Source organism: Malaclemys terrapin, chromosome 2 (genome assembly GCF_027887155.1).
Source record: "Malaclemys terrapin pileata isolate rMalTer1 chromosome 2, rMalTer1.hap1, whole genome shotgun sequence".
Lineage (NCBI taxonomy): Eukaryota > Metazoa > Chordata > Testudines > Emydidae > Malaclemys > Malaclemys terrapin.
The window spans coordinates 161,174,452-161,197,664 of NC_071506.1; the positions used below are offsets into that span (position 1 = coordinate 161,174,452).

A 23,213-nucleotide genomic window follows, 5' to 3' on the forward strand; every position below is an offset into this window, starting at 1 on the left:
CCCCGGCCCCGCCCCAACTCCGCCCCCTCCCCAAAGTCTCCGCCCCCTCCCCTGCTTCCCGCGAACATTTGAATCGCGGGAAGCCTGTAGCAGGTAAGGGGCGGTGTGGGGGGGAGGAGGCGCGGCCCAGGCTGGCCCCCCGGCGGCTCCAGCCTGGGTCGGCTCGGGCCCTGGGGTGCCGGCCCCGGCCGACCATCCCCGGCGGCCTGGCGCACCCCCCGGCGGCCCAGCGCACCCCCCGGCTCCCGGCCCCGCGGACCCCCCGGCCCCGCGGCCCAGCGGACCCCCCGGCTCCCGGCCCCGCGGGCCCGGACTGGCTCCTGGCCCCGCGGACCTCGCGGCCCCACGGACCCCCCGGCTCGCGGCCCCGCGGACCCCCCGGCTCCCGGACCCCGGCCCGGCACCGCGCCCCCGGCTCCCCGCCCGGCCCCGCGCCCACCCCGGCCCGGCACTGTGACCCCGGCCCGGCACCGCGCGCCCGGCCCGGCTCGGCACCATGACCCCGGCCCCGCGGCCCCGCGGCCCCGTCCAAAGAGGCCCCGGCCGAGCCCTCCCGATTTTCCCGGACATGCCCGGCTTTTGGGGATTTCCCCCCGGACGGGGATTTGAGCCCCCAAAAGCCGGACATGTCCGGGAAAATCCGGACGTATGGTAACCCTATATGTATCCTTCCACGGAAAATCTCACAAGGCATACAAGCTGCACAATAATCCCCATAAAATGCATTGTTGATTGACTCTTTGCATTTAAATATGCTCAGTCCTATAAAAGAAACTTCCAGAGTGCACACAATTCACTAATAAAAAACAAAATGCTGGAAAAAATCTCAGAGGTTTCAAAAGCTTGTTTAGATAAGAAGCCAAAAGATATTTTATCATAAATTAGATTAAATCTTCTCTGGTTTAGAAATATATCTCACAAGATTTACAATAATTCTCGTACCTGGATGTATCAAAAATATAGCTAGAATATCATTTCAGGATATTTCAATACTTCAGGTACCTGATCCAGATGAACTCTGAAAAGGTAGAAGAATTCAAAAATAAAAAAGTTAACTGAAATATTTTAAGCCTGAAAAAATTTGGTGTGGTTTTGGTTTCAATTTGAGGCAAAGGTTCATGTTGAACTTTATTTTATCTGAAATAGTTCACTGATCCATATATGATAATAAATGCAACCTCCTGCACTGAGGGAATTTTGCATTTTAAAGCTAATCTCTTTCATACTTCTAACTCTGCTGCCGTGTTCAATGATGCTAAGGGTATCTGGCCACGTAGTCAGAAAATGTTACCCACAAAACACTCAAAGAAAAGATTTTTTTTCAAATAATCAGCAACATTAATCGATTTTAAAGATGGTATGGGAGAAATTATGCACCCTGAAAACTTCATTTAGGACTAGATTCTATCCTCAAATGCATGAAAAGCATCTAAAAAAATTATAAACCCAGCATGTCATCTGCAAATTGGTATTGTTTCCAAGGTTTCAGAACACATTGAAAAAATACTGTAGTTTAGCTTCAGTAAAAAAAAAAAGCATTTATGCTCAAATATCCAAAAGAGGTTAATCTCTAAAATTGTGGGAATCAGAAGTATCAAATTTTACCTGAAATAATTTATGCACCATAATTGAGCATACATGAGGAGCCAACTGGAACACATCTGATGCCAGGGCTGTGCACCCATAATTGTAATTGAACTGAGATGAGTACCAAAAATCCAGAAATTATGGAATTCATTACAAGAATGCTATCCGAATTGCTTCCTTCTCAAGATCCACATTTTACTTTCTACTTAAACAGCACTTTTCACCCCTGGATTTCAGTGCACAACGAATGGCTTGTACACATTTAACATATCCAAGCACACTGACATACCTCCTATACAAAAGACTGACAGCTATTAAATATGTCACAAGACTATGTAAAAGGTAACTGTTGTCTAATAAGTAAACTGTCAGTGAAATGAGAGGAAAATCACCCCATTTCCTTCCCATATTATATGTAATTCTGCCTTTGGGTGGGGCATTTACTCCTCCATCATCAGGTGCAAGAGGTGCTACTGCCTCAGGTTACCCTCACTGGTTGGACAGTTTGTATCTCACTGTTTGGTTAATTTAGTCAAATCAGAAAGTTCACACTTTCCAGGATAATGAGAAGTCCAAATAGAACAAAAACAGTACTTCACTCTAATTTAAGGTTTTGCGTGCCAGTAATACATTTTAACATTTTTAGAAGGTCTCTTTCTATAAGTCTACAATATATAACTAAACTATTGTTGTATGTAAAGTAAATAAGGTTTTTAAAATGTTTAAGAAGCTTCATTTACAATTAAATTAAAATGCAGAGCTCCTTGGACTGTGGCCAGGAGCCGGGCAGTGTGAGTGCCACTGAAAATCAGCTCATGTGCCGCCTTCAGCACACGTGCCATAGGTTGCCTATCCCTGATATACAACATGCCAGCCACAATGATTCTCTTTTCCTATGCAATATAGCTCATTGGTCATATTTTGCAAGACATGTTGCTGCCATGTGGACACCAACCCCTGGCTTCTCCTAGAGAGGCAGCCTGTAATTATGCCTTCCTCACCCCCGGTTATGGCAGCTGGGTTGCTAAAGGTTGGTAACAAGGTGTTGATATAAATGCAGGTCCACAGCTGAAGGATCTAAGAATGTTACAACATAAGAATGGCCATATCGGGTCAGACCAATAGTCCATCTAGCACAGTATCCTGTCTTCTGACAGTGGGCAGTGCCAGATGCTTCAGAGGGAATGAGCAGAACAGGGCAGTTTATCGAGTGATTCATCCCATCATCCAGTCCAGCTTCTAGTAGTCAGAGGTTTAGGGACACCCAGAGCATGGGGCTGCGTCCCTGATCATCTTGGCTAAGAGCCACTGATGGACCTATCCTCCATGAACTTATCTAATTCTTTTTTGAACTGGGTTATACTTTTGGCCTTCATAATATCCCCTGGCAACAAGTTCCACAGGTTGACTGTCCATTGTGTGAAGAAGTACTTGCTTATGTTTGTTTTAAACCTGCTGCCTACTAATTTCATTGGGTGACCACTGGATTTTGTGTTATGTGAGGGGGTAAATAACACTTCCTTATTCACTTTCTCCACAAGATTCATGATTTTGTGCATCGCTATCATATCCACCCTCAGTCATCTCTTTTCTAAGATTAACAATCCCAGTCTTTTCAATCTCTCCTCATATGGAAGCTGTTCCAAACCCTTAATCATTTTTGTTGCTCTTCTCTTTACCTTTTCCAATTCTAATATATCTTTTTTGAGATGGGGTGACCAGAACTGCATGCACTATTCAATATGTGGGCATACCATACATTTGTATAGCAACATTATGATATTTTCTGTCTTATTATCTATCCCTTTCTTAATGGTTCTTAACAGTGTTAGCTTTTTTGACTGCTGCTACATACTGAGATGTTTTCAGAGAACTATTCAAGATGACTTCAAGATCTTTTTCTTGAGTGGTAACAGCTAATTTAGATGCCATCATTTTGTATGTATAGTTGGGATTATGTTTTCCACCGTGCATTACTTTGCATTTATCAACACTGAATTCCATCTGCCATTTTGTTGCCCAATCACCCCATTTTGTAAGGATCCCTTTGTAACTCTTCACAGTCAACTTTGGACTTATCGCGAATAATTTTGTATCATCTGCAAACTTTGCCAATTCATTATTTACCCCTTTTTCCAGATCATTTATGAATATGTTGAGTAGTACTGGTCCCAATACAGATCCTTCGGAGACCTTGCTATTTACCTCCCTCCACTGTGAAAACTGACCATTTATTCCCTACCTTTTGTCTCCTATCTTTTAACTAGTTACTGATCCATGAGAGGACCTTCTCTGTTATCCTATGACTGCCTATTTTGCTTAAGGGACTCGGTGAGGGACCTTGTCAAAGGCTTTCTGTAAGTTCATGTACACTATATCCACTGGATCACCCTTGTCCACATGTTTGTTGATCTCCTCACAGAAATTCTAATAGATTAGAGGAATGATTTCCCTTTACAACAGCCATGTTGACTCTTCCCCAACATATTGTGTTCATCTGTGTGTCTCATAATTCTATTCCTTACTATAGTTTCAACCAATTTGCTTGGTGCTGAAGCTAGGTTTACCAGCCTGTAATTACGAGGATAGCCTTGAGGCGTTTTAAAAAATAGGTATTACATTACCTAGAAGATAATAAGGTGATAAGTAGCAGTCAGCATGGATTTGTCAAGAAAAAAAATTTGTCAAGCCAACCTAACAGCTTTCTTTGACAGGGTAACAAGTTTGTGAAGGGGGGGGGGGGGGAAGCAGTAGATGTGGTATAGCCTGACTTTAGTAAGGCTTTTGATACTGTCTCACATAGAATCATAGAATATCAGGGTTGGAAGGGACCTCAGGAGGTCATCTAGTCCAACCCCCTGCTCAAAGCAGGACCAATCCCCAGACAGATTTTTGCCCCAAACTGCCCCCTCAAGGACTGAATTTACAACCCTGGGTTTAGCAGGCCAATGCTCAAACCACTGAGCTCTCCCTCCCCCCATGATTGTCTAATAAACAAACTAGGAAAATACAATCTAGATGGAGCTACTATAAGGTGAGTGCATAACTATTTGGAAAACATTCCCCAGAGAGTAGTTATCAGTAGGGCCCTACCAAATTCATGGCCATGAAAAACATGTCACAGACCATGAAATCTGGTCTCCCCACCATGAAATCTGGTCTTTTGTGTGCTTTTACCTTATACTGTACAGATTTACTGGGGAGACCAGCATTTCTCAAATTGTGTGTCCTGACCCAAAGAGAGTTGCAGGAGGATCACAAGTTATTTTAGGGGGGTTGGGGTATTGCAACCCTTACTTCTGCACTGCCTTCAGAGCTGGGCATCTGGAAAATGGTGGCTATTGGCCGAGCACCTAGTTTTGAAGGCAGTGCCCCCCAGCAGCAGTGCAGAAGTAAGGGTGGCAATACCATACCATTTCATCCTTACTTCTGCGCTGCTGCTGGTGGTGGCTCTGCCTTCCGAGCTGAGCTCCCGGCCAGAAGCCACTGCTCTCCAGCTGCCCAGCTCTGAAGACAGCACCTCTGCCAGCAGCAGCGCAGAAGTAAGGGTAGCAGTACCACAAACTACCCCTCAATAACCTTGTAAACCCACCCCCCCACACACACACACACAACTCCGTTTTGGGTCAGAATCCCTACAATTGTGACACTATGAAACTTCAGATTTAAATAACTGAAATCATGAAATTTACAATTTTTAAAACCCCATGACCAAAATGGACTGTGAATTTGGTAGGGCCCTAGTTATCAGTGTTTCACAGTCAAGCTGCAGGCCATATGGAGTGAGGTCCTGCAAGGATTGGTCGTGGGTCCATTTCTATTCAATATCTTTATAAATGATTTAGACAATGGCATAGAGAGTACACTTATAAAGTCTGTGGACAATACCAAGCTGAGAGAGGCTGCAAGTGCTTTGGAGGATCAGATTAAAATTCAAAATGATCGGGACAAACTGGAGAAATGGTCTGAAGTAAACAGGATGAAATTCAATAAGGACAAATGCAAAGTACTCCGACTAGGAAGGAACAATCAAATGGGAAATAACTGCCTAGGAAAGAGTACTGCAGAGAGGGATCTGGGGGTTATAGTGGTTGTATTTCCCTAGTTTGTTTATTTACAAGCTAAATATGAGTCAACAGTGTAACGCTGTTGTAAAATAACCAAACTTCGTTCTGGAACGTATTAGCAGGACTATTGTAAGCAACATATGAGAAGTAATTCTTCTGCCCTACTCCATGCTGATAAGGTCTCAACTGGGGAATTGTGTACAGATCTGGGTGCCAAATTTCAGGAAAGATGTGGACAAATTGGAGAAAGTCCAGAGAAGAGCAACAAAAATTATTAGAGATCTAGAAAACATTACCTACGAGGAAAGATTGAAAAAACTGGGTTTGTTTAGTTTAGAGAAGAGAAGACTGAGGAGGGACATGATAACAGTTTTCAAGAGGTTGTTACAAGGAGGAGGGCAAAAAATTGTTCTCGTTAGCTTCTGAGAATATGACAAGAAGCAATGGGCTTACATTGCAGAAGGGAGGTTTAGGTTGGACATTAGGAAAAACGTCTTAATTTTTAGGGTATTTAAGCACTGGAACTAACTGCTTAAGGAGATTGTGGAATCTCCATTATTGGAGGTTTTTTAAGAACAGGTTAGACAAACACCTGTCAGGAATGGTCTAGTTATTACACAGTCCTGTCTTGAGTGCAGGGGACTGGACGAGATGACCTCTCAATATCCCTTCCAGTCCTACACTTCTCTGATTCTATGATTAGCTATCCCACAGTCATCTGATTCACAGGCTGATTTAGGTGATAGGTTACATACCACAGTTAGCAATTCTGCAATTTTATATCTGAGTTCCTTTAGAACTCTTGGATGAAAGCCATCTGGTCCTGGTGATTTATTACTGTATAATTTATCCATTTGTTTCAGAACCGCCTCTACCGACATCTCAAGCTGGGAGTTCTCAGGTGTGGGAATCTCCCTCAGATACTCTGCTGTGAAGATCAATGCAAAGAATTAATTTAGCTTCTCCTCAATGGCCTTGTCTTCCTTGAGTGCTCTTTTATTGCTTCAATAGTCCAGTGGTCCCACTGATCATTTGGCAGACTTACCGCTTCTGATGTACTTAAAATATTTGTTGTTAGTTTTTTTAGTGTATTCTGCTAGCTTCTCTTCAAATTCTTTTTTGGCCTTCATAATTATACTTTTACACTTGATTTGCCAGAATTTATGCTCTTTTCTTTTTTTCTTGATTAGGATTTGACTTCCAATTTTTTAAAAATGTCTTCTTATCTCTTTTATTCTGTTGGTTAGCCATGGTAGCATTTTTTTGGTCCTCCTGGTTTTTTTTGTTTTTTTTGTTTGTTTGTTTGTTTTTTAATTTGGACATCATATAGTTTGACCCTGTAATTTGATGTTTTTTAAAAAAATTAAATGCAGCTGGCAGGCATTTCATTCTTGTGACTGTTCCTTTTCATTTCTATTCACCTAACTACCTCATTTTTGTGTAGTTCAATTTTTTGAAGTTAAATGCTACTGTAATGGATTTCTTTGGTATTCCCCCCACCCCTCAAGGATGTTAAATTTAATTACATTATGGTCTCTATTACCAAGCAGTGCAGCTATATTCACCTCTTGGATCAGATCTTGTATGTCACTTAGAACTAAAACAGGAATTGCATCTCCCCTTGTCGGTTCCAGACCTAGCTGTTCAAAGAAGCAGTCATTCATAGTGTCTAGAAACGTTATCTCTGCACCCAATCCTGAGTTGACACATTCCCAGTCAATATGAGTATAGTTGAAAGATGAGATGAGACACAGTAAAAGGACCAAATAGCCTGTAGAGATAGCCATCTCATGTTGACAACATTCATGTTTTTTGTCAATTTCACACCACACCACAGGATTCTAATCAACAGCAGTGACACTGACTGTCATTTTATTTTCACTCTTCTGCTTGGGGAACTATGAGCAGCAGTAGAGACACCTTAGCTGTTTGTCTGCAGACTTATGGCAGGTCTACACTACCACTTAAGTCAATGTAACTTACATGATTCAGAGATGTGAAAAAGTGCGTTTCCCGCCCTGAGCGATGCAAGTTTGGCACAGTCCACACTGGTGCTATGTTGGTGGGAGGCGCTCTCTTGCCGACACAGCTTCCACATCTCACCGAGGTGGAGTAATTATGACAATAGGAGAGCGGTCTCTCATCGGCATAGTGAGTCTTCACCAGACACCCTACAGCGGTGCAGCTGCATTGGTGCAACTGCACTGATATATCACTGTAGTATAGATTTGGCCTTAGGAAAACAATGCTACATGAGTTCAGTGCACATTTGAAAAACTTCTCTCTGAAACCCTAAGAGATTTTTTTTTTTAATAAAAAAATCAGCTTTGAAAAGAAACTTAGGCCTGGTCTACACTGGGGGTGTGGGGGGAAGGGGATCGATCTAAGATACGCAACTTCAGCTATGTATCTTAGATCAACTTAGAATCACTTACTTCGCGTCCTCGCGGCTCAGGATCGATGGCCGCCACTCCCCCGTCGACTCCGCTTCCGCCTCTCGCCATGGTGGAGTTCCGGAGTCGACGGCAGAGCGATCAGGGATCTATTTGAAGGCTATTTTATGAGTTTACTTTGTGTAGATTATATTCTTTATCACCTGGCTTCTGAATTACTGTATTAGAGACATAGTTTAGGAGGCAGCAAATACTCAGCTCTTGTCTACATGGACACATCAAGGAAAATTAATCCAAAATAACTAGTGTGAATAATAATAAAGGTATGAATGTGAAATGGATTGGTTAAAACACATTAAATCCCTGTGTGAACACCCTCATTCAGAATTCAAGTGTCTTTAATTCAGTTTAGTTTATTTCACTTGCAAAGTGAATTAAACTAAAATGAATTAAGACCACTTTAATTCTGAATAACCGTGTGCACATAGAGATTTAATGCTGTTTAACTAATCCAATTCACATTAACACCTTTAGTTAATTTGGATTAATTTTGCTGGATGTCTCTATACACACAAGACATAAGGGTATTTAAATACCTGTAGGTATTTTACTACTTGTAGAAATTTGTACAGACTTCCAAAAATCACATGGAGGATTAATTCTACCATTTAAGATCATTTTATATCATACAAAAATACTTTTTCTCTACTTTACTCTGAATTAATACTAGACAAAAGCATGCATACAAAAATAAAAAGATAGCCATACGGTACTATAAATAACTTTAAAGGAAAATTAATCTTTTAGTGGATGTACAGTTCTTCTTTTTGCGGATACAGACTAACACGGCTGCTACTCTGCATGCTGAAATTAAATCCTAGAATGTAAACACAGCCTGAAAAATTCCAACATCACAACCCTCATCCAGCAACAGAAATACTCAGTAGCAAACCAAACAACACAAAAAGAAAAGTAAAGGGAAACAAAAAAAAAAATACTGAGGTAAACCTATGGGTGCCACTGATGTATTATTGGACATGTTATACCTCAATATTTGAGTATTCTTGGTATTTCCTTTAGCAAGTATAGGGAAGTAAAAAATGACTGCTGTAGATACTAAGGTGAAATACTCAAATGAAAAATTGCATTTTTTTAAGGGTAGCCCCTGTATTCTTATTCCTATCTTTTGCAATAACTGCAATGTGTGAGTTATTTAGAGGTGCAGTATGAAATAGTGAATGTTTGAATAATCCAGCCTAGAGATCACAAAGGTATCGAGTCTCCATTATCTAGAAGAGATTTCTTCTCACTCCCACCAATTCATACCTTCCTTTTTATAGTAGAAAGTTTTTGCCTGGGCCTATAGTGCCAATCAGTTAATAACACAGTGAACAGTAAATTTATTTGTTCTACTACAAGGCAGATCCTTTGACAGCGAATCCCTGAATCCTCAATAGTCACCTACAGAGTGGAAGGCTTCAGACCTACAATTACTTACATAAATGCTCAATTTTAAGCACAAGTCAACAGTTTTAAAGGGACTGCTCATGTGTTTAAAGTTTAGCATGTGCCTAAGTGTTTGCAGGATCGGGGCCTAAGTAATAAGGCAGAGTGCTTTTTGAAGTTACTGTTTATCTTAAAGGATTAGAAGCCACCATATATATAGCACAAAAATGTTAAAGATTCTATCAAACTTTCAGTCAACAAGAATTTGCAAAAGGAAAACTTAATATACATGATAAAATACGTGTTACAATTCAATGGGAGGGAAAAGCAAGAAAATAAAAGTTGCAAAATATAATTCTATATACAGTGGATTAATAATAAGTATTAGAAATATGACAAATAAATCACAGTAGATTTACCAATTTAGGTGTCAGTTCTGTGCCAACTGAATTTAATGGGCATTTTGCCAGGAGTAGGTCATGCATTCCTGCAGTGATATTCATGGGAATGACACTGGCATGGGACAAGGCAGAAGACTCCATCAGATATTCTTCATGTTGCTCAAATCCTCCCCGCTGTGAGGAAGTACTGGGGTGCTGCAAAAAAACCAGGAGGTGTAGCCTCCCAACCCCATAGTTTTCTTCTAAACAGATACTGGGGGTCCCCCACTTCCATGGAGGGGTTGCCCGTATGCATTGCTGCTGCTGCACCATGGCATAGTCCTTCTGAGGCTGTGCTATAGCTGCCATGGAGAGGGGGTTCCTAGCAAGGCTTAATGCTCTTGAAGCAGCATTAATTCACAATCAGATTTCTGCATGGAAATCCACAGACTTGGAGGGGCTGTTGTCATGGAGCTTAACTGAACGTAAAGAGCTTCAGTGAGGTGCTTCAGTAAGATCCCATAGAGGCAGAAATAATGTTTCCCACCCCCATCCTCACCCTCACCCTCACCTTCACCTTCATACCTCCCAGGAGAGATTTTCTGGCCATTAGCTTGTCCAGTCACAGAAGTCTAGGGGTGATATGGACCTTAGTTTTTGATCATTTATATATCACAGTTGTTTTTGTTCTCCTAGATACATTTTTATATATCTAATTTAAAAAGCAACATGCTGAGTCTATCATCATCTGATTCACCTTGTTTAGTTCTTACATTAATTGAGAGACTTAATACTGCACTCCTTAGCAAGTACTAATAGCAAAGCATGTTGGGGGGTGTTTGTTTTTAGTTTTAGTCATATTAGATTTAATAATTATATTTGTCACACTTTGCTTGTTTTCCAAGCCTATACTGAAAGCAGAAGTGAATTAGTTCTCTGGAATAAGTTACTTAACAGAGGAATTCTAATACTCATTTACTTGCTTTTTCAAGTAGCTTAATCTGCCAGTTAAAGGATACAAGGACATTATTCAATACAACAGGATTATTTTTTTCCTTTTATTTGTTCCGTGCTACAGAATTTCAGGTGTTGCTTAATGGTTATTGATATGAATAAACTAATTATAGATTAGGGTTCACATTCAATGACCTTCCAAAACCACCTGCACTAATCAGAAGAAGCACCTCTTTTTTAGTTTATTTATCATACATTATGTTGTTAGAGGGGTAGGCATGTAAAGATGATCTGCTAAGTGGGTTTGAGGTTTTGTTTTGGGTTTTGTAATTGGGCTTATGCCCTATCTTGCTCCTTTAAGACATATGGAGAAGGCTAGAAGGTTGTGGAGGAAAGTATTCCCCCCCTCCCAATTGTTTATTATCTTAGAAGTATTGGGGGTGTCCAGAAAGTTTGGGTTTTGTGGAGAATCTGTTGGAGAGCTCAGAACATTTGTACTGCAAGGGATGGGAACTGAAGAGATGGGAATGTTGAACCTTTAACAAATACATCTTTTCTCCAATGGGTTGGAGTTGTAATTTATTGGAATTGAACTGGTGTTAACAAAAAACAAAGTTTTAAACAGTTTGACTAAAACACCCTTTCCCTCTCCATAACTCTGCTTTTGGTGACTTTACTCTTCTGATACCATAATTGCACTAGTTTTCCAGTCACCACAGAATCTTTAATGATAGAAAAAATAGAATGTTCAATATCTAAACAAGCAGGCAAAAAGAAAAGAAATATTTCAGACCTTCTTTCTACAGTATTAAGAGCAAAAGAGGGCACAAGCTCATTTTTTTCATGTTGCAGATAGAAATACATTTATGTAGAGTCTGAGCCTGCAAACCCTTACTTATGCAAGTATTTCACATGAGCTATCCCACTGACAGGAATGAGAATACTTGTATATGAAAGGGTTCTCAGGATCTGACTCAAATATAAAGAAAAACAAATTTAAAAAAAAAAAACTTACCTGGTCCCAGGGACACATGATACCTCCAAAACACATGAAGAGATATCCCATGGCAACAAGACACACCCACACCACCAAAGAGAAAATACGGAGCAGCTTCTTAAACACAGATTCTATGCAGACAAGGATAAATATGGCAAAGAAGATTGCTAGGGCTGTTGGAACGGTTATTAAAAATGCCACATGATCGTCAATTTCCTGGAAAGAGAGAGAAGTGAAAAGGAAGTTAAAACTTAAAGCACGTGGGCTCACAATTAAAAAATTTCTTCCTCAAAAATATTTGATTAAACAATTATTTGTTCTAAATTGGTAGCCCAATGAGTCTGAACCTTACAAAGGCATGATGCTGAATACACAGAAATATTTTTTTCACTTTTAATATCACATTTGGGGCTATTTACATAATACAAAAACTATTAACTATACTATTGCAATGTGCATCCTATGATAAATGGAGGAAATGATTATTACAAAGTAGAATCAGGAAGATTATTATACACACTGAAGTGGGACTTAGCCATTTAAACTGTTTAGGCTTGCAATGCTGAGCGGAGCAATGCCTAAATACCTTTAAAAATTTGGGCTTAACTCCTTATTACCTAGTCCAGAATAGCAGCAAAGAATGTATGGGTAAAATAGGAATGTATTATTCACACTTCTCTGGAGGTTTTGTTGTATTGAAAGCTATATCAATTACTTAACTAAATGTTTCATATGCATAGACTGAGTTTAGTTTCTTAGCCATCTTACTGGAAATTTAGTAGTTAATGGAATCCCAGAACTTGGCAAAATCAGTTACATGTGAATCAAGTTTCAATCATATCCAATCTACAATGAGATTTATTTAAACTAAGCAATACTTAAAATTATTTGCCGAACCAAAAAATAAGTAATCAGTTGTTACTACATGACTTTATAACTTTCAAGATAAATCGCTTTAACATTATACTAAAATAAAATTAAGAATTGTTTTATATCATTGTATTAGCTCCACAGTACTTCTGGTTAGAGGCACTAGCACTGTAGAGACCTGATCCTGCAATCCTTATACACACAGTTACTCACTTATGCAAGCAGTCCAGACTGCACTGGGATCAGTAGCGTGAGCAAGAGCTGCAGAGTCAGGCTCCAAGATCCTATTTTTCAAGAGCTTAAACCTTCCAGAAAATTACCCTTTAGGCTGAAATTTCTCATATTTGTTTCTCAGCCCAAAGGTGAATTCTTCTGGATAATATGAAAAATTCCATTTGGTTGATTTTAAGATGTGCAAGTATGTTTCTTATTCTTTAATTTTGCTCATGCTTTTTTCTGCTCTGATAACTTAAAGCTGGCTTTATTTTTAAACTTTAGAACTTGGCATGTCATATAATAGTTCTCAATGGGATGTGCACATTTTCTTTTGTTTTGAACAAAAATTGTCTGACTAACAAAGTTAGATAAGATTGAAAACATGTTCTGGAGGTGCAGTACATTCGCATTCCCTTTCCCGCACTTAGTGATTCAAGAAAACACTGAATATCTGCAGAGATATTCTTAACATCTTCCCAAAGTCTCTGGCAAGTCCTTCCCTTTCCCCTCCGCCCAAAATCACTTTTTTTTGTTTGCAGTATGTGATCTTGCATATATAATACACATTTCTTGCATCTCTTAGTGTACAGTATCCTGAAAACCATTAGGGTAGTGAAGAATGAGGACCCCACACCTTTGGGATCCCAACATACTCCTTTTTAAAACACTGGGATGGTTTATGACACTTCTCTTACCCATCTTTAAAGTTAGCACGTTCAAAATATATACTTATTTGACTGTGACTACAGACATGTAAATATAGCAGCAGCTTTCACTCTCACTTTTTTGTTTCTACTTTTCCTTTCTGCTCTTTGAGATGACCCATGCTCCTGTGCCCATTAAAGTCAATAGCAAATCTCTGACTTCACTGGAATCAGAAGTGGGATTGTAATGTTCAGAAACTCATTTTTCTCTTGTTTTTAATTTTTTTCCCTTTTAATTTAAAAAGGTATCTCAAAAAATTGTGAATTCAATATTAGCAATCAGAACTTAAACAGAAAGAACTAATATCAGGAAATTTCAAGTTATGGTTCTTATATCGCACCATGCAACTTCGGCACATTGCACATAAACACATACACTTTTATGCATATGTTTACCTTTAAGTACCTGAGTGGTGTTTTTGAAGACAGAGAAGACTACTGTTTAAAGTTAAGCATGAATATACATATTTGTAGCAGTTGGATCAAATATGAACACAAATGTAATCACACATACTGAATGCCGAAATATTACATATGGGTAATGCAGTAGAGTTACAATTGCTGAACTCTATCTTTGAATCTCCTGAATGTTGTGCATCTGAATTCCTGATCTTAATGATGTATTACTATACCTCACTGCATTTATTTTTTACTGTCTTAACCAAAGGGAGGTTAGACAAAGCCATACAAAAAGGTATTTCAGCTGAGTTTTTCACTTCTCCACTTCTACTCTGGAATTGCATGGATCTGAGCCCAGAACACTGTGTTATATTCTAAAGGGTCTAGTTTCCCTAGATTACTACATGTTAACATTATGTTGCATGTTTTGTGTCTCATAGAAAGTGATGTTGCTAGCATTAAAGATGAACAGACTGCTATTGAATAAAACTAACATTGAAGAGAAACAGGGACTTAAAAGATTGCTGAGACGAAAGTTCAATGATGAGAACAATACTGAAAATATCTGTTTTCATTATTTCAGTATATTCAATCATTTGTTTATAGATTATTGGGAAACCAGGCATCCCTAGCAATTCAAAATTCCACCCATTTCCCTCTTTTCAACAGCCAATGAAAATTGATCCAATGCACTAACTATGCCCCTAGACAGACTGTGTCCAAATAGGGAGAACAAGAAGCCTTAAAACATAATGGGACAGATCTTCAGTTTATGTAAATGAAAACATCATTGATTTCAAAGAAGCTACACCAATTTACACCACATTAGGATCTGGCTCATGTTTTTAATATCCAAATCCTTTCAAATATCGCTTATGCTTGTGTAAGTATATGTCAGAGTCAAAGAAGTTCAAAACAATGAAACAGTTTAGAAAACACACACACAAATCACTAGATTGGGATTTTTTCTAAAAAAAAAAAAAAAAAACCTTAAGTATTTCCCAACTCTGCATGTAGAAATAAATGTTAATGTAGTGTCAGCCAGGGTGGAGGATTTGGCCCATAATTTTAATTTGGAACCAGCTTTTAACCATAATATTTTCTTATATTGCTTCACAAAAACTAAGGATGATCAGTAACATAAATTCAAATGCTGAACATTTAAAACTGGCAAAACACTGATAAGAAAGTTACAAATATTAACATGATCAGTAGGCTAAAATCAGCAGACAAGTGCAAAGAGATGAAACCTTGAAAACCTAAACGTTACATTTCCTTAGCCCTTTTTCAAAAAGTAAAGAAAATATTTTTGTCTTTTCTATCATTGGTCTCAGAGATTAAAGTACACTGAAGGTAATGGAATTAAACTGACAGCATGGTGCCTTCGAACATAATGGCTTAGCCTACAGTATATAGTTCTTCTTTGATCAGCTCTTTATCTTTCTAAACGTTTTCTCCCTTGCTGTCTTTTAATTACTGAACAAATTAAATGTCTACCACTGTTCTGGACAGAATTCTGAGCTTTTATACAATATGCAATAATCCTGTTATCTCAGGTGGAAACTGAAGAATCACTCTCTGGGGTCTTTTCAAGAAGCTACAGCTTTTGTCATCCTTTACACAATTATTTCTTTGTCCAAATAAATGGCATGACCTCAGTTTAGATTTTAAACAACAGAACTACTGTACGTCACTGAACTCTTTTATGATAAATCATACATTTTAATAAAGTGTCTCTATAAAATAATGGAAGCTTAATATTTTCACTTTTAGCAAATAATATGTTTCCATTGGCTACTTTAATCCTTTGGTACTTTATGGTTTATTCTGTACTGCTAATGTAATTTGCCTCCAGCCTATGTGTAGCAGACTACTGCTGCGGTCTCAGTCGTTTTATCAATCTTGTGCACACTCAAGCTGAACTAACTTGAATAGCTTATTATGTCCGTAGCTGAATATAATGAAATGTTTTCTAAATTTAAATGTAAAAGCAAATGGAGAATTTTGAAATGCTTCTTTAAACAAAATACCAAAGTACATTAGTCTTCACATACTTATTGTTAAAAGTGTGGCTCTATTCTGAAAAGCAACTGTAACATAAATAGGACTTTAGGGTTCAAGGGTTATCATCCCTCAATGATTCAATTATTTTGTATCAAATGTGACCAGTTTAAAAGTTAAAAAGGTATTTTTTTCTAACTTCCAGCCAAGCAAATTTAGCTTGGGATGTGGAAGCCAAACTGGATTATTTCCCATCATGCATCATCATCACCAGTAATAAAAGATTCTTCAAGACAAATTATGCCCTCAGTGGGACTTTTGCCACCCATGGAATGGCAAAGGTGTAAATTATTTGGAATCTAGTAAACAACTACGTTCATGATGCACAAATTGGAACAGAACACTAAGCTCACTTAATCTTAGCACTCTTGGCTCTGCAGAGTTGAAAGTAGTGAAAAGCAGAAAAATATATTTTTGTCACTAAATTGAGCTGGATATAACTCTGAATACTCAGAGGGGACAGATCTACTGAATAAGATGCCATTTTCCCATATTCACTTTTCAGAGTGGGATAAATTATTATTTAATATTGGTTAAATTCCAAAGATAGAAGGTTTTCCAGAAAATACATGACTGCATTAAAATACACCCTATTTTTAAAATTACATAATCATTTTTATAGCATTTTGTTTTCTATCTAAAGAACAGAGTCAAATTCAGCTCTAGTGCAACTCTTTTGGATTAAACAGAGACAAGTCACTGATAGTTTCGATGTTGGAGGAATGTGGTTTCACCCTACATTATACAAGATTCAGGATGACAGGGTGATTTCTGTAAACTGTTTTTATGCCTGACTCTATCACACATATACCACTATAAAGCAGAAGTAACCCCCTGGGAGTCAATGTAGTTACACCACCAAAAAAATGGTGTAGGTGATCTGAACCATGCACTATGTGCTGGTGTAAGTGATCCTTGCTTAATGACGGCTTTGGCAATCCCAAGACACCCAGCCTGAGCTGTTCTGACTCCAACTATAAATCCATTCTTCCTACTTTTTATTTTTTCATTCTATAAATGTCACATGTTTTTGGCAGCTTGCAGTATCTGGAATTCTTCTTCATTGATTTGCATCACTTGACTTTGTTAATGGTATATGAAATAAAATCTGTCAGTGCATATTAATAATTCATCTTTTTGGTTCTAAGGGACTGGATAGGGTTCAGGGGATTGGAAATTGAATGCACTTATATGCCACCATTTGAAATCCAGCCCTGCATGGCAGTAACCAACAGTTGCTCCCATCTGAAAATGTTTAATTATCTATGGGAAATGAGTTAGTGGTCTCAGTCCAACTCCTAGTAGAAAAAGCTACCTTTACAATTGCTGCTGGGTGGCACTCACAGAAGAGAAGCCAGGGACTAGATGGGCAGTAACAATTAACTATATTTTCATCCCTTGAAGTGTTCCCTCTAAAAAAGAGGTTAAGGCACATTAGCAGAGAAGTGCATGAAAGCAAGTACTGTACCTATCCTTTTGTTAAATAAAATTTTCAAATAAATTCATCTGATGTTTAATGTATTTGAAATCCAAATACTCAGATACATGCAAATACATGTTTGAAGTATACTTACTGAAGTATATTGTTTCAATTTTAAGTGTTTTAAACAATAACGAATTTAGTGCAAAAAAGCTACATTAATGCAACATTCTTATGCAGTTAAAATATCAATGATAGTCACAAGGGTCAAAGTTACGGTTTTCAGAGCAACAGCACTGGGTATACACATCAAAGGTCAAATATATGCTTTTTTATATCCATGCAGCCTAGCTGAAGTCAGGACCATGAACTGATGAATATCCAAGTCTTGAACCATTAAATAACGTAATGATAACTTTGCACTTTGACTCCCACTTTCAAATCAGCTAAAAAGTAGTTGTCTCCAATAATTTTGTTCCTGATATAGAACCAAATGCAGTCCCTAAGCAAGCAAAATTCTTGATGACTTCAGGAACTGTTTTACTTGTTAAGGATCACAAAATCTGAGACGGAGAGTACATAACAAATGTAATATGAGAGAGAGGAAAATGGTGCTTATTTATTTTTATTATTTTTAATGACCCTTACTATTGCCGGATAATTATTTTAAAACTTTACATTTTTCAAGCATTGATCCTGAAACTTGAGAAATCAGTATAACTAAATAACATTCAAATTATTTAACACAGAACAGTGACTACAGAATAGTGTTTCAAATGTGTCATAAGTATCTACAAATCCATATGAAAAGTTATAGAATGCAGTTATTCTTATCACAGAAAAGATTCTTAAAGTTCATCCCCTAAAGACACATTCTGCCCTCTTTCATGCCTGTGAATCAAACTGATTTAAAATCAAAGGGATTTTTACTTGAGTAAGGACTCTAGGATCAGACCCAGATTCTGCCTCTGTAATAATGGAGCACCAGCATCTGATTTTTTTTTCTTATTTAAAGAAAAACTAAGCCAAATTCTGGTAGCTGGAATATGAGCAAAATCAGCCACACAACTATAGACAGTGCACAGGATACTCTACTATTTAAAATAGATGTGACCAATCTAAGGGGTGAGTGGATTCCACTGTTACTTCACATGGTTACTTCTACCATATTGTGGTTAATAAAACAGCCATCCAAATATATATGCTCTTTAAATAGTAATTTTAAGGTTAAACATTTACATATATGTAGCATCTCACTTCCAAAAGTGACCCCCAAAAAATCTTCATTTTGTTATATAAGGAACAGAATGTCACAACTGTAGATATTTCAGACACACTCCTTCACAATTCTACATTTCAATGACCTTCAAGCCCAAAATTAACCAATTCTTTTTTATTCCTACAAATTGGGATTATAACGCATATATGGCCAGAATTATTCAATGTATTTTGGCAATAGTAAGTAGTTTGTATACTAAAAAGGAGGGGGGAAATGGGTGCCTCTTGCTCCTTATATATGGAACAAGGAAGCAACAAGAGAGTAAGTAGCTACTGAAAATAACACTGACATCTGGCACTGCTTTCTTATTACTGGAAGGCTCTTAGGGATCTGGGAATAAGGAATTTGCTCTCCATCTTTTCAAGCAGCTGCCAAAGATGGAAGCCTGACCTGTTTCCCCAGTGTTTGATTTATTATATATTTTATGTCAGGTGCAGAGAAGCAAAAGGAGCTACATGATAGAAGGACATTTAAAAGGCTGACACAGAGCAAGAAAGAAAATGTACAGTATCATTCAGAGCTTCTAGCTTTGACTGTTCATCTACCACTATCCCAGGAATTGTATATTTAATGCATAAGAGGTTCTAAACTTTAGTTTCAAAGGTCAAAAACACAGTATTCTTATGATATAGAACACAATCTCCAAAGAAACTATTTAAATAAAAACCAGTGTATTGCATAGTTAACAGAATTAGATTTCAAATAGCAATTTGAAATTCAAACCACCTTCTTTAATATAATTCTTTTGAAGCTTATATGAATTTTTCATCTTATAACTGGTATTGTGACAGGTCGAAGTAAATGACTAAGTGTAACATTTCCCTGTAAGGCTGGCCATATTTTGGAAATAGTTGAGAATGTATTATCAAAAAAGAAAGATGAAATCTGAGACATACATGAAATATATCTGCAATCAATTAGGCATGGCAATCTATTTTAACAAAATCAATACAAATACTAAATAAAAGCAAAAAAGGTAGTTGTCTTACAACTGTCAGACTCAAATTTTCTTAGGGAAAGCCTGAAATATAAAAATACTTAATAATTTATGTTCTTCCTTTTACCTAACAGATGCCTGATTCTAGAGTTCACTTCTCAAATTGGAAGTAAAAATAAGAAAATGAATCAAATTACGTTGTAAAATGTCAAACTGGAATTTGGTTTCACAATGCACTTAAGATTCTTTCAAAATAATCTTAACTGCATAATAAGAAACCCAAAGGTGTGACTGTTAAAGATTTTCTTTAACTTCAAAACATGGTACATAACTGTTTAGAAATAGTATTGTGTTGGACTGAAAGATGACTTCATTTCTACTCTGTTACTATCTGACCTAATTAAATATTGCACACAAAACCACCACATACTGTATGTGCAAAATAAAATCAGAGCTGGTAGTATTCCAGAATGGCTTTTCCAGATCAGATATGAATAATTTTATATATAGTTGCCCAGACCCTTCATCTTGCTATCTGCAAAAAAATGATTATGGTCCTATATCTAGGCAAGGAGGATGTAAATTCTAAATCAGATATAAGAGAAACAGATTTAAGCCTTCAAAAAATTCCTTGGCTGTGAATAAATCCAGGCAAGATTATTCTAATATGACATTTTTAGGTGGAAATCTAGGCAATGATCCAAAGAATTTTGTCCAATATCCAGTAGCTGCAGTCTCCAATGGCAAACTTTCACTCCATCTTGAAAATGAAATCACTTCCATCTCACAGCTGAAAACTTCAAAGAAGAATCCTTTCTCTCTCCTCAATCACTCTTTTCATTGTCAACCACCGGAAAATGAAACATTGGAAAAAAGTTCTAAAAGCAGTTTTTTTTTCTCTGTGGTATGTCTGGAATTCCAATGACAGACGTGTTTCTGAGGTTGTAACTCGTGGCAAGACTTTGCCAACTCATACAGCTCTGTTTCCATAACTCTCAATAGTCTTTCAGTTTAGACCTGCTGTTACACCATTATTGCAAATGATTTACTTCAGAAATAGAGTTATGAAACTGAGTATGTACAGCCTGTTATAACAAGCTGTGAATTACACTGAATCAGAGAAATGAATGCTGGTTTTTATTTTAAAAATGTGAATTTTAGTGCTAATGATTGTGAGGTCCTGGTGGCACTGCCTTGACCCAAACAACCTGTAGGCAGGTACTCTGCAACCTTAGCTATGTAAATACATCTCAATGTTGGCATCCAACACAGACACCTGCTTCTCCAGTCCTGGGTCTCTTGAGCACTGATTGTTAAGCACATTGAACTGTGCAAAAATGTCTTTAACTAACTAGAATGAGATCATCAATTTAATCTGTGGTTTGAACACAGGGTTCCTGAAATGAAACACTAGTGCACTAGCCTGCAGTACCACTAGCCATTGCTGCTGCTACTAGTTTTATGTTCTTGTTGTTTTGCATCTATCCTCCATTTAACAGACTGGGAACCTTACCTTAAAACAAACAACAAACATCAGACTTCATTGTGCTTCTTTACCTAGTCTGAGCCCCCTCAAAACACTTGGCTCCAGTTGTCAAGAGAGAAGTCTTCAGATGTCTGGTGTTTGCTGATGAATGCTGGTGTTTGCGCCTAGTAGGTAAGGAAAAAAAGTGCCTACAGGGTTCACCAATTGTTTAAATATGCAATATCCTTCTTGAGCTTGTAACAGAAGAGATACAAATCTGTTCAACTTCATCCTCACTTGGAGGCTATTAACTACAGCCAATAAATGTTATTAGACCATTCCGACAAAACATACAAACTGAAAACCAGAATGTCCCATTCTTTTATTTAAAATCTGAAAGCACTATTGTTCAGTACACATTGTGACAACCTGAACATTAAATGTGGAAAGATGCCATAAGGAATAGGAATTTTACTGCCCTCTACAGCTTTTCCTCTCTGTTCAATTCAAGGGTACAAATCCACAGATTTTTGAAGGAAATCATCAACTGGTAAGATTGAGATCTGCTGTTGTGACATTTTATTTCCCAACTCCTGGAAGCTCTGCAGTTAGCATGCAGGAAGGGTAGCGAGCACAAGAAACTTTCATTCTCCTAAAAATTAAAGGCTTCACTCTGCAGCAGAATCTCTGTCTAGAAACTGGGTCAGTCTCTGAAAACGTTGTGACTACAAAGAAGAGAAAAAGGCTCCACTGCCTTCTTCAATGCCATAAAATGGGTTGTTTTAAAATGCTGCTGGGGACTAAAGGTTTTTGCAGATTTAAATCCTGCTACTAAAAAAAGGTCAATACGGCTAATCTGAAACAGAGCCAATAAATTAAGCGAATTAAACTCGATGTGTTGTCGATGCAGCTTTAGCTCCATTAAATAGGACCCCCAACTTCTAACTGCCGCTGCTCTAACTCGTTTTAAGACTACAAGAAGCAGCGAAGTTTGCGGCGGAGGAAGGGCTGTGGGTGACCAGTGGAGCTCCGTACCCCTGCCTACCGAGCTGCTGGACCACGCCACCCCTGGACAACGCAACTTTCTTTAGCACCGCGTCTGCCGCCTTCGCTGCACCCCCCAGCCTGCTCTGCAGAGCGGAACGCGGCCACCAAGTTAGATAACAAGGACCCGCAGGGAGTCAGGGGAGGGGGCTCGCGGGGCAGCGGTGGGGAAGGAGAAGGGCAAGAGCGGGAGCAGGTCGCTTACCAGCCCCGAAGCGAAGAAGACGGCGAGCAGCGCCAGGCAGGCGCCCATCACGATGAGCAGCAGGAAGACGAGGAGCGGGTGCTGCTGGCTCATGCAGTAGTAGGACTCGTAAAGCCAGTCCCGGGAGCGGGGCTGCTCGCTGCTCACCCCGCAGCCCCCGTCGGCCGCCTGCTCTGCCCGCTCCAGCAAATAGCGGCGCCGCCTCATCATCGCTTCTTGCCACATCCGAGCGGCCCAGTGCCCCGCGCAGGTGGCCGGCGCGGCCGCTCACCCCGGCTGAAGCAGGTTCCCCTCAGCGCCGCTGCGGCGGGCGGGCGGGCTCAGGAGCGGGGCGCAGCCTTGCGCTGGCCACCGAGAGGAGCAGCATGGTGCGCCGGCCGCCGCTTGGCTCGCAGCTCGATGTGGCTCAGCGGCAGCAGGCACCACCCCCTGTGCACATGCCCTGCCCGGCTCCGCCTGAGCAGGGGTGGCGGAGCAGCTCCTCCTCGCGGAGGGGCGGTGCCCGCAGCAAGCGTCCGGGGTAGCCCCGAGGTTGGCTGTGCGCTCCCGCCCCTCGTCCACCAGCCTAAACACAGCCAGGGGATGCTCCTCTCCCGCCGCCCCAGCTCCAGGGCAGGGTTCCCCGTCTTCGGGCGGCACCGGCAGGCTCCCCAAAGGACTAGCGCATCTGCTCTCCCGCAGCTGCTTCGCCTCCCTCCCGGAACGCTCGCCCTTCGCTGCCTGTGTGGGGCGTGTGAAAGACTCGCTTGTGCTGCCCTCCCCTCCTCTCTCTGCAAACATTGCCAGCCC

At 39.5% G+C, this 23,213-nt stretch overlaps 1 protein-coding gene across 3 annotated transcripts in view; it reads right to left on the reverse strand.

Annotated features, from left to right (window-relative positions):
• Positions 1-22,830, reverse strand: part of ADCY2 (adenylate cyclase 2) — a 459,988-nt gene extending 437,158 nt beyond the window's left edge. For all 3 annotated transcript variants that reach the window (XM_054018109.1, XM_054018108.1, XM_054018110.1), the window contains exons 1-2: positions 22,425-22,830; positions 11,843-12,040 (exon numbers count right to left, since the gene is read on the reverse strand). In XM_054018109.1, coding sequence (XP_053874084.1) covers positions 11,843-12,040; positions 22,425-22,649 — 423 coding nt within the window. In that variant the 5' untranslated portion in view covers positions 22,650-22,830. The remainder of the gene's footprint in view (positions 1-11,842; positions 12,041-22,424) is intronic.
• Positions 22,831-23,213: the final 383 nt, after the last annotated feature.